This window comes from Quercus suber, unplaced genomic scaffold (assembly GCF_002906115.3).
Source record: "Quercus suber isolate HL8 unplaced genomic scaffold, Cork oak 2.0 scaffold_394, whole genome shotgun sequence".
Classification (NCBI taxonomy): domain Eukaryota; kingdom Viridiplantae; phylum Streptophyta; class Magnoliopsida; order Fagales; family Fagaceae; genus Quercus; species Quercus suber.
In genome coordinates, this window is record NW_027069846.1 from 275,161 (window position 1) to 291,015 (window position 15,855).

Below are 15,855 nucleotides of genomic sequence, written 5' to 3' on the forward strand. Positions count from 1 at the left end.
TCTGTCACAGACACAGACAACGTTTTGTCTGTTAGTCTGCCGCGGCACCTTGTCCTGTCGCGGTGATGTTTCTCTCTCCTATCCCTCATGGCATGCACCTATTGGTCCTCACTTAGCCTTGCCTCTTTTGGGTGATATGCCATCCCAGCAGGACGTATTCCCCAAAAGAGTCTGAGCAAGGACCTCAAAACAGGTCTTCCCCTCTCCCCACCTCCAAACCATGCCCTCTTACCTCTGACCCATGACCCTACCATGTCCTGTATTGGCTGGGTACAGGCTGGTGGTGTCTGGGCCTTGCGTGTGGTTTATGTCTGAAGGCTGCCTGTTGTTCATGCATCTGCCGTGGGTTGGAGACGTTGCTTGCATCGCCTGTTGTCCGTTTCTGGCTTCCCGCGAGTTGCTGTTCTGATTTCCTGTCCCCATAGGGCCTGGGCTTTGCCAAGTACTGGGCCTTGTGTTCTTTTCAACCCAATTCTTTTCCCATCATGTTATTTGGCCTTTCCTGTCGTGGCAATTTGTTCCTGCTAGGCCTCTTTTCAGGCCTGCCGTTCCTTTCTTTCCCCCAGTGGCTTAATATGGCCACTGGTGTTCTTGCTCGTGGGCTCCAACGTCCCTCTCTTTTCACTTGGGCTTATCCGGCCCATTTACTTCTTTTGGACTTCCTTGGTCCATTTACTAACTTCGTATCCCATGGGCATTTACTAACTCAATTGGGCTTCCTCGGCCCAATTTCCTCATTCTCATTCTTAGGGTTCATGGGCTTGCCATTATCCCCTACTTTCTTTGTTTACATTGCCTTGGGCCTGCCGCGGCCCATTCTTGCTTTTTCATAACATACATTGCCCATGGGTGTCATTTCTTTCTTTCCGGGCCCTTTGGGCCCATTTACTTCCTCAAGACCCATTTATTCGTGTTATGGGCCTGTGTCCTATCTTTTCTGCCGCTTGGGCCTAACAGTCTTATTCCATGCCTGCCAGTCTTATTGCCTGCTTCGCTGGGTTGGGCTGGCTTTACAGAAATGACCCTCAACAGGGAGTAAGCATAAAAAGGGTTATAGTTTAGGGAGATAAATTATGATATTTCCTGAAGTGTGTGTTACTTAACAATAAAATGATATTCATAAAAGATACCATGTATAAATAAGTAAACAATCAAACTTTAATGTATATTCTCAAATAGAAATAGAATGCTAACCACAATTGATCGTAGATTATAAAATTAGTTTTCAATATTGTAAATTTCTTATATGTTTTTATTCTTTGTCAAATTAGTTATCCAATAAGGCATTTGTAATTTTGTTTTATGTTTTGGAGTGTTTATATTGTGTAGAAATGAAATTTATGTATTTGTTTTACTTATCCTTGTACTATTTTGTTTTCCTTAGTAATATTGAGATTTGTATAATTTTAAAATTATTGAATAATTATTAATCTATTTAGTTGAGCTCGTTCTTGATATGAGCGGTGAATTCAAAATAATGCATTTTACATCAAGTAATTTGTTGCGTAACTTTCCAAATAGCAAATACACGTTGTTTAATTTCTTTATAAAAAAAATTCATATGAAAAATATGGGTGAACCCAACCCGACCCACAAGCTGATTAACCTGATTTGATCCACCCGTTTGCCACATCTCTCACATATTTTTTCTTTAAATAATTTCAAAGATATAATATTTTTTCATAATTGTTAATATAGTCGGTTTTAATCATAGTAATATCATTTTCACATGAGTCAATCACTAATATCACTTTTATAAATTGTTTTACATTTGAATTTATATATATATATATATATCTTTTATACGCCAAACCTCATGAAAACAATAGAAATGATTTTTTTTCTACTTTATCGATATTTGTTAATTAAGGATAGGAAAAAAAATAAAAATAAAGAAACAGATGTTTTAACTTAAGAGAAAAAATATATTCTAAAAAAAAAATTGCCTTTCAAACATGTTAATAACTTAAATTCTTTATGTAATAGTTTATATTATTTCATAAAAATGTGTTTATTGTAAGAAAAATTGAAAATAATATAGTATCATAATCAGATATTGTTATCAAATTGAACTATAAGATTTTATCAAATGTAAACAAAAAAAAAAATTACAATAGAAAATGAAAAGAGTAAAAGACAAAAAGTAACTTGTCTTTATAATTACTTAGCCAATGGCTCAATTATGTTTTAATTTGAACAAAAAGGAGAGTTATAATTAGGGGCTCAATTCTATTTTAAAGGGATAATTAGACATTTTTAAGGGAGAAATATAATGTTTACAATAATTTCACAATAAATTTTGAGTTACAGGTTTTTATGAGTTATTATTAATGAGACAAAAAAATAATTTTAATAATAAATTTAAATTATAGGTAATAATAACTATCTATCTATAATCGGGTTGTGAAAATATTATGGACATAATATTTTTCAATATATTTTAACTCATACTTTTATAATTTTAATCATATTGGTTTATTTATTTATTATAATTATTATTTTTTTGGTCGTATACGGGATAATTTTGAAGAATTTAAGGTTATGTTTTTTTATAATGGATTTTAAGGTTATGTTGGTCATTTGATTGGTCGACAACTTCATACAACAGCCATTCCCATGTCCACACGAGGAAGTCACGTCGACAAGACGATGAAATCGGCGTAGTAGATGAGCGGTCTCAAATAACTCAACGCATATACACGCATTGTAGCCCGCCACAAGTTTTACTTCTCTCTCCGTGTCTCCCATTCTCTCTCTTTTTCCATGCTCAATTTTCAACATGAATTCACAGCCTACTCAGAATCCTCAATCCATGGCCACCTCGTCAACACCCACTGATAGCTCAGGGAAGAAGGTGAGGAAGCCCTATACTATTACCAAGTCCAGAGAAAGCTGGACTGACGAAGAGCACGACAAGTTCCTTGAAGCACTTCAACTGTTAGTTCTCTCTCTTTTTCTTACTTAAATTTTCACTTCTCTCACAACCCATCTTTCAAGTAACTCTCTTGCTTTTGAAAACAGATTTTCTTGGTTCAAAGCGAATGAAGTACTTTCGGGAAATATAACCCAATAACCGTACTTAATTTACTTTGATTCTCGAGCTGACATGTCTTTTCAATTTTTTCAGTACTCTTTTTTACGTTGTTTCAACCAGTTAAACTGAATAAACAGTGTATTTTGTTTGACTAGGACTCATTAGATTTTCGCAATGCATTTTCTTTATTTATTTTAGTAATTGTTTTTCGTTTTATAGGTTTGATCGTGACTGGAAAAAAATTGAAGACTTTGTGGGTTCAAAGACAGTGATTCAGGTTCAAGCACATTGAATTGCCCCTTGTGGATGTGGCTTCATTTTTTATTATTCGATTTCTTCTTTATTGGGGAACCACTATTTGTTGCTAAGTAATTCATTTTTCGCTTTTGCAGATTCGAAGTCATGCCCAAAAATACTTCTTGAAAGTTCAAAAGAATGGTACAGTAGCACATGTACCTCCTCCTCGCCCGAAGCGAAAGGCTTCTCATCCTTATCCACAAAAGGCATCCAAAAATGGTGTGGCAATCTTGAGGATAATTAATGACTTGTGTTATCGTTACAAATGTTTATATGGATTTTGAGTTTTTTGACATTCTCACATTCAATTTATTGGATTGGCAGTTTTGATGCCACTACAAGGATCATTGGCTTATCCTTCTTCGATAAATAATCTTGCATCAGGATATTCTCCGTGGGATGAAACTTCCATGATGATAAATGCTTCATCAAGCCAAATGGTGCCATCACAAGATGATTTTACTAGTCTTCACGGAATCGAAGGCATGGATACTCTCCTTTCTGTGTTAATTTCTTTCTGATAATAGTGGTAGACTAGCTTTATTCAAGGGAAATTTCCAAAACTTACATACAACGGTACTGATTCAGCTGATATTGCATCGAAGGGGGTAGCAAGGATTAGTAACAGTATACCAAAGCAAGGGAAACAAGCTCCAGTCCTCCATGGTAATCTTCTAGACCTTGGTTAATTTATTCTTTGATTCACTTGCCTCAAAGTTAAAATGGAATATGAAAAATTGAAGGGTGGGTTTTCTTTGACCATGTTTTGCAGGTTTGCCAGACTTTTCTGAAGTGTATGGCTTCATTGGGAGCGTTTTTGATCCAGAGATTGACGGCCATGTGCAGAAGCTCAAGGAAATGGATCCCATAAATTTTGAAACTGTGAGTTGAATGAAACTTATTTTCAATTTTAACAATTTACATAGTCAGCAGATAGCTAAGATTATTTCATTATAAGCCAGGTCACTAAGATGCATCATCATATGATATTTGTGGAAATAACTCTTCTTAGCCGAAACGCAAGAGATAATTTTTTAATTCTTAACATATGATGATATGAATCAGAGTTTATTGGTGGCTAGTGGTAAATAGTTATTTTAGTCAAAGTCTACAATGATGCCTTAGATTTTTCGGAAACATTATGGATAAATGTGTTTTCCTCCTGCAGGAGCATAGTATACAATTCATGTTCGGGCCATATAAAGGAGTTTTTATATTCTATAAGACTCACGTATTGGCACAAAATGAAATTGTTAATATGTAATGTTCCCCCCTCCCCCACTTTCCAAAAAGAGAAGAGCAAAAGAAGCTCGAAAATTTTATTTTCTTATTTAATATGCTGTGTTGTGTTCATAATACACTTGGTGACTTGTGCAGGTTTTGTTGTTGATGAGAAACCTCACCGTTAACTTGTCTAGCCCTGATTTTGAGCCAATTGTAAGTAAATATTTTTTTGTTACTCTTAACTATAACTTTTGTGGCACTTTTCGCCGTTATCTGTTATTTTCTAGTTATGCAGATATTCTCCAGCCTCAATTCAGTTTATCTTCAGAATTGTGTGCTTTTGAATTTTGCATAACTTCAGTAAAAAAGAGTTCAAATTATTACTCTGCCCTGTTTGCCTGCAGTAATGGTTTTTGTTGATGGAAGGATTCTACAAAATCATAATACAGAATTGCAAACTCTATGTAATGATAAATGGCAGTGGAATCCAATGTTATAATTGTAATTTTTGCTGAATCTCAAAGTTCACATCACTCTTTTATTTTTTATGCTTTTACAAACAAATTGAACACATTGCCTATATGATGGAAAATTTTATAAATAATGGAAAATATTTGTACCATTTTGCTATTAGGTGAGAGGGTTTGCGCATATGGGTTGTTCATATGTATTTTACCAGAACTGTTCTATTGAGAGAAATGTAAAAGCAGTGTAGAAATAGAGAATAATCAGTACTATTTAATATCTTAAGTTCTAAAATATGTGAATGACTGCATCATAATTTTTTTTTAAAATTCCCACTGGACTTGCTTCTAGTATCTGCGTGATATGATTGCAGAAATATACCCCCAACACATTTTTTGAAAGGAGAAAAGCACTTGAAAATTTTTATTGGTCAGGTTCTGACCACTGATCTGGAAGTGTTAATACATAAACTGTGGGAAGAATTCTACTCTAGATTATTCAAAAATAGAAAATAAAATTCAACAGTCAACTGAACTCAACATAGGTCAAATATGGAACATAACACCTATTGGAGAACAATTTAGACATTCATTTAGTTGGGTTGATTATTTGAGAAAGAAAACCAGGAGATTATGATTTGCTGTTAGAATACTCTGGGGATATCACATGATTTTACTGAAACCCAATATATTTGATAGGAAATCTAACCTCTTTAGAAATTGTCAACAGTCTAACAAGAATTGCATTTAGAAGCAACCACTACTGGATCAAGCCCCCTTTCAATCTCAATGCGTTCTCCTTAAAAATATTGAATGCTGTAATAGTCTGTATTAGTTTGTTTAAGACATTGTTTTGAGCTGAAGAAAAATCAATCAAGGATGGTTATTTGATTCTCAGCAAAACAGATTTTTAATTTTTTTATCTAGTTCCTGTTCCTTATACGTTAACAATAATGGAATTCTTGAAACAATTGGTCAGTAATCCTGACTAGTTGATTTATTGATGGTTCAGAGGAACGTCCTGTCATCATATGATGTTAATTCTAAAACAGTAGGGTTCGCCGCTGGATTTGTTGCCAAGAAGCAGACCAGTGACCTATCCTGTTGAACTGGTTAGTTCTTACAATTTACAGATATTATGCGCTTTTCTTAATTGATACTTGTTAGTTACTTAACTTGTGATATCTCTCCCTCACAGAACTGGGTGCTAGTTAGATGGGATTTTTCTGTTTTCTTAGCTGGCTTCATCAAATGTAGGCGTGTAATAGTGGTTATTGTAACAATATGCTCTGAAGTTTGCAAGTTCAAGAATCTAACTATGTAGCTCTAGAGAGAGAGTGTTAAGTCATGCTGAATGAAGAGAAGTTTCAACTAATCTTCAAGGTCCACAAGGTTCTTAATGCACAGTGGCCTTGATGGGAAATATAGTTATTATTCTTGCTACTCCATTAGTTTGGCCTTCAACCAAACCAGTCTGTATATCTTGTAACCTTGTAAGATCTTTTTGGTGGTAGTTTAATATTGTATGTAAGAAAATATTTCTCGTGTAAGTTTGTCTCTAGAGCAGTACAACTACAAGAAAATATATATATATATATATATTGATTTCATTTTTCAGCCATGGAATCTTAGTTATTTATGCAGGCTAAAATTGCTTTTTATTTCATTTGATTAGTGCTTATGAGCACATATGGCCAATCCATCACTAAGCACAATGGTGGTTTTTAATTCAAAAGGATATGATGAGGGCCACGAGGCTTTGTTGAGTTGTACTGCAAGAATACTGTAAAAATATATTTCCCGTACAAAATCATTTACTTTATGATGATAAAGCTAAGTGACATTACTTTGTCCTCATCAACTATTGAATATTAACCAATCCAGAGGATCTTCAATCCAATCCATATTGAAAATTCATCATACTACACTCCAAAAGAAATTAATTGGTGTGCTATTCTATTCTCATTCTGATGTACAGTATTAAAAATTTCAAGCTCTTGATTTCAATCTTCTACATATTATCTTTCTCAAAAAAAAAAAAAAAAAAATCCACTTATTATTATTGTTAATATCAAATAGTTCCCATCAGAATAGTCTCCTTGCATCTTACCGGTAATCAATTAATCGTATCATTTACCTCTTCTGCATCTCCTTCAACTAGACATAACTCGTTTCTTCTCAAGTTTAATACACTTTCAGATTGCTAATCTCCTTAATCTTTGCAATGAGCACATTTAGCTACCCCAACAAAAAAAAATTGTCTTCTTCATCCGGAAGACAATGGCAACTCCACTAACTTTTCTTTCTTTATTCTAAAAGACCACCAATGTTTTCCTTATTCTCCCTTGTTCATGAGGGATGAGGCTGCCACTCAGTCTGTACACTTTCATCTCTTTTGTTGATACTTAAGTTTTTTTATATGCTCTTGTGAATTTGCTTTTGTATATTTGCAACTTGTATAGGCTATTCTCTCAATTTGGTTGAATTCAACCTCATTTCGATCCTTCCATGTTTACCATATTACAAAGGCTACCTATATTATTTTCTCTCTATTTTCCACATCTTTCCAATCATCCAGTCATCTCCTCTACAATTGTTTAGAACAGTCTTCTTTACAATTCACAGTGCAATTATCTTGGCAAGTCGATTGAATATACACAATGTTAGAGTGGAGAGTGATTCTCAAAATTGCATTGATGCAGTCAAAGCTCCTAGATAGTGTATCCCTTGAAGACTGCTTAATTTTCAGATGAAATTCAGTCTCTTACTGTGCAATTATTTTCTTAGACATTAATTGGGTAAATCATGATTGCAACAAGGTTGCTCATATCTTGTCCAGGTGAGTTCTTAAGAATCTATATCTGTTTTTTTTTTTTTTTTTTATATGAAACATATGCTTCTCTGTGATTTGCTTTTCATTAAAAAAAAAAAAAAAAAAAAAAACACAAAGCAGCTTTCTTTATATTTATATGTATTGTAGGGGCCTTTTGGTGTTGTAGGTTGGGCTGGGTTGCATTTTGCGATGATGGGCCCGAGTGTTCTGAGTAAGAGAGTTGAGACTGGCCCAACTATAACTCACTTTGGGTCGGTTTGTGTGCAAACTAGGCCTCATCTGCCAGGAGTGCACTCATGGCAGGCAGAGCTGTTTCAAATAGGTTACGGCAGGCATATATAATAACAACAGAGAAAACAGAATTTGGTGACCTTTTCTTAATGGAAAATGACCAAGTAATCTCTATATTTATGACAATCACAATAGTAGCAATGACAGTGATAACAATAGCTTTTACAAAAGAGATAAAAAAAATTAAGCGATAATATGAGTTAATCGAAAATAAACGTCAAGTCAATTTTGGGTCCATAAGGGCAAAGACCAAGGAGGAAGAACACCTCTTCTCAATGAAACTAATCTCCCAGGAAAAAGATCCTACCATGGGGATTAATAACTTTGAGAGAAGCGGCCCTAAATGGTTAGTGCCCAAAGGAATCTCTTTTGTTTTCTTATCTCAGAGAAAGTAGGACTTTGAGGGGGAGAGAAGGAAAATCGACCTACTAGTGCATGCCCATTGTATTATCTCTCTCTGTTGTCTTATGTTTTTCTCTCCTTTATTTTTTTATTGTTTTCTTTTTGCTTCCTAATAGTCCCCTGTTTTTTGATCCCCTTTACAAGGCACGGTGAGGTTCCTTTTATAGGGCCTGCCATGACTGGATTTTACCACCTTACCCCTTAATCGCCTTTATCTGGTCTGGGCGTACTTGCCGATCACCAAGGAGTTCGCCTGTGTACTTACCCCTACCAAGGGGAAGCAGGTTTGTTTTGTTTTGTTAGTGCGTCGTGGCATTCTTTCCTGCCACGGTATAAATGCTTTTCTCTCTCATTCCCTCATGGCATGCACCTAACGGTCCTCCCTTAACCTTGCCTTTTTTGGGTGGTCTGTCATCCCAGCAGGACGTACCTTCCAAAAGAGTTTGGGCAGGAACCGCGAAGTAGGTCTTTTTCCCTTTCCCCACCACCAAACCACACCCCTCTTACCTCTTACCCATGGCCCCACCACATCCCATATTGGCTAGGTACAGGCTGGTGATGTTTGGGCCTTGCGCGTGCTTTTTTGTCATATATGTTCAAAAACTGCCTGCTGCTCATGTGTTTGCCGCGGTCTAGAGCTTTGCTTGCACAGTCTGCTGCACCTCTTCTTTCTTTTATGTGAGCTGTTTTAGAATTCACTGTTCCTTTATGAGCTGGGCTTCACTTTGATATTGGGTTTTACATTTCTTTTAGCCCGTTTCTTGATTGCTATCATGTTTTGCCATACTATTCTATCATTCCTGCTGTAATGACTTGGTCCCGCTAGTCTTTCTGTTAGACCTGCCATTTACTCTCTTCCCCAAATGGCTTTGCATGGCCATGGACTTTCTTACTTAGGGGCTCTTATGTCCCCCTTTGTTTTCCCTTGGGCATCATCGGCCCATTTAATCGTTTCAGGCTTCCTCGGCCCTTTTCCTCACTTTGTGTTCCCATGAGTTTTTACTTACTCGCCTAATTATTTCATACTCATCCTTGGGATTTGTTGGCTTGCCAACAATCCCCTACTCTCTTTACTTACATTATTTTGAGTCTGCCGCAGCCCATTCTTTCTTTTTCACATCATACACTGCCCATGGGTTTGTTACTCTTTCTTTCCAGGCTTCTTGAGCCCATTTGCTCCCTCAAGACCCAGTTATTCATCTTATGAACTTGTGACCCATTATTCCTGCCGCTTAGGCTTAATAGTTTTATTCTATGCTTGCCACTTCTATTTGTTGCCTGTATTGCTGGGTTGGGCCTTCTTCCTTTTTTTTATATTTTACAAAAATGACCCTCAACATGTATTAACTTGAATTGGAGAGTACCTAATGCATCATTTTTGCAAAGTTGCACCATCTAAAAATATATATACAGTTCTGTAAAACTTTTTTTTATTTGATTCTCTCTATTAAAAAAAAAAAAGTTTAAATTCAATAGACCGGATATAAATGTTTACACCATCCAATAATAAAATACCACCTCAAATTAGTTCAAATAGAAGAATACAAATTACCACATTCAATTAAAAACTCATTAATGCCCTGTTTATTTTTATGTAAAATAATTTTAGAAAAGTGGTTTCATATTTTACAGCGTTGTTTGCAGTAAAATAATTGGTCAAAATGTAAAATATTTTCAGTCAAAGCGAACAACAAAACTCAAAAACTGTAAAATATTTTACGCTTTCCCCGACACTCTCTCAGTTTCTCTCTCTCTCCTTGCTCGTGTTTGCTGAGGCCGAAACCCAAGAGACCCGTACCGCCATTGGTGGCAGCAGAGCACAACGATGCCACCGCGCACTCTCTCTCTCTGTCTCACTGAGTTTTAGTTTCCCTCTTCTTCGGAAACCCTCGCTCGTGTGAAATTCCCCGCACGTGTTCAGGTTCGTCCTAAAGGTTTTCTCCCCCAAATTCGATTCACTGATTACAGTCATTGATTTACAGTTAATTTTAGAGATTTGTATATTCCAATCGAACTACAATTTCATCTAGGGTTTTATTTTTTATTTATTTTTTTATTTCTGGCTATGCTAATACCTACTTAGGAAAAACTATTTCCACACTATGCTATTGCTATGTTAACATTCTTCAATTTCCTGGTTAGTATTGTTTGAATTGAATTAGAAAGAACAAAATTTATAGGTCCAAATCCAATAATAAAAGTACCAAGTCCCAAAAAATGCTTCAATCTCCAGCAAGGTTAGGGCTCACAAACCCAAATTCACCTTCACTTCAAAACCCTACTGCACCAAAAATCACCCATCACCCAAATCACCAGCTCCAACCTTCTTCCAATCTCTCATCATCAACCACAATTCCGATAATCTCCACCACCACCACTTCTTCAACTCTTCTCTCTCTCCTCCCACCTCTCCCTAGAGCCCAAACCCTTCTCCTCCAAATGGCTTCTTTGGCCTCCAAACTCTTCGAGGTCTCGCCTAATCGCTCCCTCTGGCTCACCGCATTTCGTGGCTCTCTCCCTACTTTCCTCTCCCCTCAAACCCAACCCACCCCGCTCGAGTCCTCCCCATCTACTGCCAAAGAAATCCACTCCCTTTTCACTGTCCTTCAAACCCAGCTCTTTGAAGCTGTCGCGGAGCTTCAAGAGATTCTTGATCTCCAGGATGCTAAGAAGAAAGTTGCCCGTGAAATCCAGTCCAAGGATTCTTCGCTTCTCGCGTTTGCTAATAAGCTGAAAGACGCTGAGCGTGTTCTTGATATTCTTGTTGATGATTACTCTGATTATCGCCGCCCCAAAAGAGCGAAATTAGAGGAGGATGAGAGCATGGAGGAGGAGGAGGATGATTCTTCTTCTTGTACTACAACTGTTGTGTCTAAGCTGAAATTGTCGGATATTTTATCATATGCCCATAAGATAAGCTACACGACCTTTGCACCACCTGAATTCGGTGCTGGGCAGGCTCCCCTTCGTGGTGCTCTCCCGCCTGCGCCACAAGAAGAGCAAATGCGTGCTTCGCAGCTTTACAATTTTGCTGACCTTGATGTTGGTTTACCTAAAGTGGACGAAAGCAAGGAGAAAACAATTGAAGCTATTGTTGAGCCCCCAGCTTCACAGCCAGCAGATGCCAATCCACTTGCAAATCTAACCGGTCTGCTTCCTCCAAACATCACTGTTCCATCTGGCTGGAAACCTGGGATGCCTGTGGAATTGCCCATTAATTTGCCAATTCCCCCGCCTGGATGGAAGCCCGGGGACCCTGTGCCATTGTCTGTGCTTGAGTCTCTTCCTGTTCCTAGGGCTGACGAGCAACAAATGCGTGGGCCCCTTGCTCCTCAACATAAGCCACCTGGGCCAATACAGGTTCGGCATGTTGAGCTGGATATTCTGGATCAAGATGATGACAGCAGTGATTATAGTAGTGAAGAGGCCAGTTCTGAAGATGAAGATTGACTGTCAAGAGGCTGTGCTTTGAGTTATTAATATTTTCCAAGTAGAATAGGTGAGTGTACTTTTCAATTGAGTTCATTTTACATTTGAACAAATTGTAATGTTCTGATGTAGTCACATGTTTCTGTTTTTATTTTAATGCACATGTGGTTGTTTTGTTGCCTAATTTTATTGTCTATGTGCATTTCTTTGACTTTAGCTCGGTCCAACAAGCTAAAAAGAATAGACTTCCCCTGTCATTCCTAAAAAAAAATGAAGATTTGTTTCATTTTGATTTTCTTGTACTGAATAGTGAGTTCTAAGTTAATGCTGTTTGTGGGGGAAATTGCTATCACTTGTTGAAAAGTTGTTTTACCTTATATAGTTTAAGAAAATGTAGTCATCTTTGAGTATAATGCTAGTTGTACTTGGTTACAAATCTGATTTCTACTTGGAGTCTAAGCTGAGTAGGAAGCAACTCATTCCATATCAAGAAGCTCTAGTCAGTATTGCCAATCCTTTGAATGTGAAAAGCATGCTAAAGGACTATATATGTCATGCTAAATTCTCATAATTCTGTGGGAATAACGTTATAGGTTATTATTTTTTGAAGTTTTCTTTCAATTCAATTAACCTTGAAGAGGTTATGTTGAAGTAAATATTAGGGACGGGACAGAAGCCAATAATTGGTAACTTTTCACTAATTACACATTGGGTTTATATGTGAGATTAAATGAGTGACTCAAAGTTGTCAAGATCAAGTCCAACTGTAAACTTTATGAGAGTTGCACAAATTGAAAAGAGTACAACATGATAGTGTTTAAAGATTAAATTTGGATATATGCGTAGCCAATAAATAAAATCTTGGGAAGGCAAGAAACATATGCAGTATGGGAAGTATGTGAGAGTATTCATCAAACAAGGTTGTTTGGGATGAAAAAAAAAAGATAAGAAAGGTTATCAATAAGACAATAAGATGTATTTAAGTAATGGACATGTTGGCTGGAAACTTCTACTGATTTGAGGATGGGAAAGGTTATTTTCCTTTGCAATTGACCTGTCTGGGGGCCAGCATGGATTAGTAACAGTATACCAAAGCAAGGGAAACAAGCTCCAGTCCTCCATGGTAATCTTCTAGACCTTGGTTAATTTATTATTTGATTCACTTGCCCCAAAGTTAAAATGGAATAAAAAAATTGAAGGGTGGGTTATCTTTGACTTTGTTTTGCAGGTTTGCCAGGTTTTTCTGAAGTGTATGGCTTCATTGGGAGGGTTTTTGATCCAGAGACTGAGGGCCATGTTCAGAAGCTCAAGGAAATGGATCCCATAAATTTTGAAACTGTGAGTGAGTTGAATGAAACCTATTTTCAGTTTTAACAATTTACATTGTCAGCAGATAGCTAAGATTATTTCATTATCAGCAGGTCACTAAGATGCATCATCATATGATATTTGTGGAAATATCTCTTTTTTTTTTTTTTTTGGGGGGGGGGGGGGGGAGTGGGCGGGGGGTGGGGGTCGGGTACTTGTTGAGCCAAAGTGCAACTGGGGAGATAATTTTTTGTTTGTTACCATATAAATCAGAGGACCTGGTTTATTGGTGGCTAGTGATAAATGGACATTTTAGTCAAATTCTGCAATGATGCCTTAGATTTTTCGGAAACATTATGGATAAACATGTTTTCCTCCTGCAGGAGCATGGTATACAATTCATGTTCGGGCCATATAAAGGAGTTGTTCTATTCTATAAGACTCTCACGTATTGGCACAAAATGAAATTATTAATATGTTTCCCCCTCCCCCCACTTTCCAAAAAGAAAAGAGAAAAAGAAGTACAAACCTTTTATATTCTTATTTAAGATGTTGTGTTGTGTTCATAATACACTTGGTGACTTGTGCAGGTTTTGTTGTTGATGAGAAACCTCACCGTTAACTTGTCTAGCCCTGATTTTGAGCCAATTGTAAGTAAATATTTTTTTGTTACTCTTTTGTGACACTTATCTCAGATATCTGTTATTTTCTAGTAATGCTGATATTCTCCAGCCTCAATTTAGTTTATCTTCCAAATTGTGTGCTTTAACTGCTTTTGATATTTTGCTTATCTTCAGCAAAAAAGAGTTCACATTGTTACTCTGCCCTGTTGGGCTGCAGTAATACTTTTGGTTCATGGAAGGATTCTACGTAATCATAATACAGATTTGCAATCTCTATTTAATGATATGTGGTATTGGAATCCAGTGTTATAATTGTATATTTTTCTGAATCTCAAAGTTTGCATCATTCTTTTATTTTTATAACTTTTACAAACAAATGGAACATATTACCTATATGATGGAAAATTTTTGTAAATAACGGAAAATATTTGCACCATTTGGCTATTAGGTGATAGGGTTGGCGCATGTGGGTTGTTCATTTGTATTTTTCCGGGACTGTTCTCATTATTGAGAGAAATTTAAAAGAAGTGTAGAAATAGAGAATAATTAGTACTATTTAATATCTTAAGTTCTAAAATATGTGAATGACAGCATCAGAAATTTTTTTAAAAAAATTCCCACTGGACTTGCTTCTATTATCTGCATGATATGATTGCAGAAATAAGCCCCAAAGATTTCCTCTTAAGATAAAAACCTGACCAGGTGGACCTCTCAATCATCCAACATTTTTTGGAAGGAGAAAAGCACTTGAAAATCTTCCTTGGTCAGGTTCTGACCACTGATTGCAAGTGTGTAATACATAAACTGCTTGAAGAATTATACTCTAGATTATTCAAAAATAGAAAATAAAATTCAACAGTCAACTGAACTCAGCATAGGTCAAATATGGAATATAACACCTACTGAAGAACAATTAAGACATTTAATTGGATAGTTTCTTTGAGAAAGAAAATCAGGAGATTGTGATTTGTCGTTAGAATACTCTGGGGATATCACATGATTTTACGGAAACCCAATATGTTTGATAGGAAATCTAACCTCTTTAGAAATTATCCACAGTCTAACAAGAATTGTATTTAGAAGCAACCACTACTGGATCAAGCCCCCTTTCAATCTCAATACGTTCTCGTTTAATATATTGAATGCTGTAATAGTCTGTCTTAGTTTATTTAAGACTTTGTTTTGAGCTGGAGAAGAATCAATCAAGGATGGTTATTTGAATCTCAGCAAAACAGATTTTTATCTAGTTGCTCTTTCTTATATACCTGAACAATAATGGAATTCTTGAACAATTGTTCAGTAACCTTGACCAGTTGATTTATCGGTGGTTCAGAGGAATGTCCTGTCGTCATATGATGTTAATTCCAAAACAGCAGGGTTAGCTACTTTCTTTTTATGGTAAGTACTTGCAATCTCATTGTGTCAAGTGGAATGATTTTGAGTTAACCCCGACTTTTATGGAAAAAGTTTGGCTCTAAACATATTTAGAGTTATCTTGCTTCAAACTACAATATGGCGATTAAAGAAATTATCTATGTAATTTAAGTTACATGACTATTTTAATGAGTCATGCAACTTATTTAAATAATAAGTATGAATAATCTTATTAAAAAAAAAAACCATGTAATGGGTTGGAAAAGATAGCTGCAAATATGTTTGAAGCCAAATAGTTTTCAAATTTTAATTATTTTTAATTAAAACCACAAAATTCTGTTTATGTTTGTGTCTAGTGTCATATATTTCATTTACAACTAGTCTCAAAACCAACCAAAAATTGGAGAGTCCTCTGCTGGTGAAGAGTTGTATTGGATTCCAGATATAGTGAAACTTGGGCAGGAATAGTTCAGGTGTTCTCCATAATCTCTCTTGCAATTTTCTCTTTATAGTGAGCTGGGCTACACCTTAGTGGAATGCTTTACCCATTAAGGCTTGGCTTGGGCCTTCAAAAGA

The 15,855-nt window shown here is 36.1% G+C and overlaps 2 protein-coding genes across 5 annotated transcripts; both read left to right on the forward strand.

Moving 5' to 3' along the window:
• Window positions 1–2,689: 2,689 nt before the first annotated feature.
• Window positions 2,690–6,636, forward strand: LOC112022075 (protein REVEILLE 8). 4 transcript variants are annotated; one of them, XM_024054646.2, is made up of 9 exons: window positions 2,690–2,937; window positions 3,254–3,311; window positions 3,427–3,550; window positions 3,656–3,814; window positions 3,920–3,997; window positions 4,104–4,213; window positions 4,709–4,768; window positions 6,032–6,131; window positions 6,218–6,636. In XM_024054646.2, exons 1-8 carry the CDS (start codon window positions 2,780–2,782, stop codon window positions 6,125–6,127), a joined length of 843 nt encoding a protein of 280 aa, XP_023910414.2. In that variant the 5' UTR covers window positions 2,690–2,779; the 3' UTR covers window positions 6,128–6,131; window positions 6,218–6,636. The 4 variants fall into 4 exon arrangements, with proteins under 4 accessions (XP_023910414.2, XP_023910422.2, XP_065617136.1 ...); XM_024054654.2 differs by having other exon boundaries at window positions 3,716–3,814; XM_065761064.1 differs by lacking the exon at window positions 6,218–6,636 and having other exon boundaries at window positions 5,999–6,119.
• Window positions 6,637–10,249: 3,613 nt separating this feature from the next.
• LOC112028358 (mediator of RNA polymerase II transcription subunit 4) lies at window positions 10,250–12,276 on the forward strand. Its single transcript, XM_024061047.2, has one exon. It carries the CDS (start codon window positions 10,763–10,765, stop codon window positions 11,993–11,995), a length of 1,233 nt encoding a protein of 410 aa, XP_023916815.1. The 5' UTR covers window positions 10,250–10,762; the 3' UTR covers window positions 11,996–12,276.
• The last annotated feature ends 3,579 nt before the right edge of the window (window positions 12,277–15,855 follow it).

Excerpts from the sequence above, each read along its gene's own strand:
- LOC112022075 (XM_024054646.2), top strand. The coding sequence starts at position 2,780 with ATGAATTCACAGCCTACTCAGAATCCTCAATCCATGGCCACCTCGTCA. Across the intron at positions 3,551-3,655 it reads ACAAAAGGCATCCAAAAATG|TTTTGATGCCACTACAAGGA; the intron begins GTGTGGCAATCT and ends TTGGATTGGCAG. Across the intron at positions 3,998-4,103 it reads ACAAGCTCCAGTCCTCCATG|GTTTGCCAGACTTTTCTGAA; the intron begins GTAATCTTCTAG and ends CATGTTTTGCAG.
- LOC112028358 (XM_024061047.2), top strand. The coding sequence starts at position 10,763 with ATGCTTCAATCTCCAGCAAGGTTAGGGCTCACAAACCCAAATTCACCT.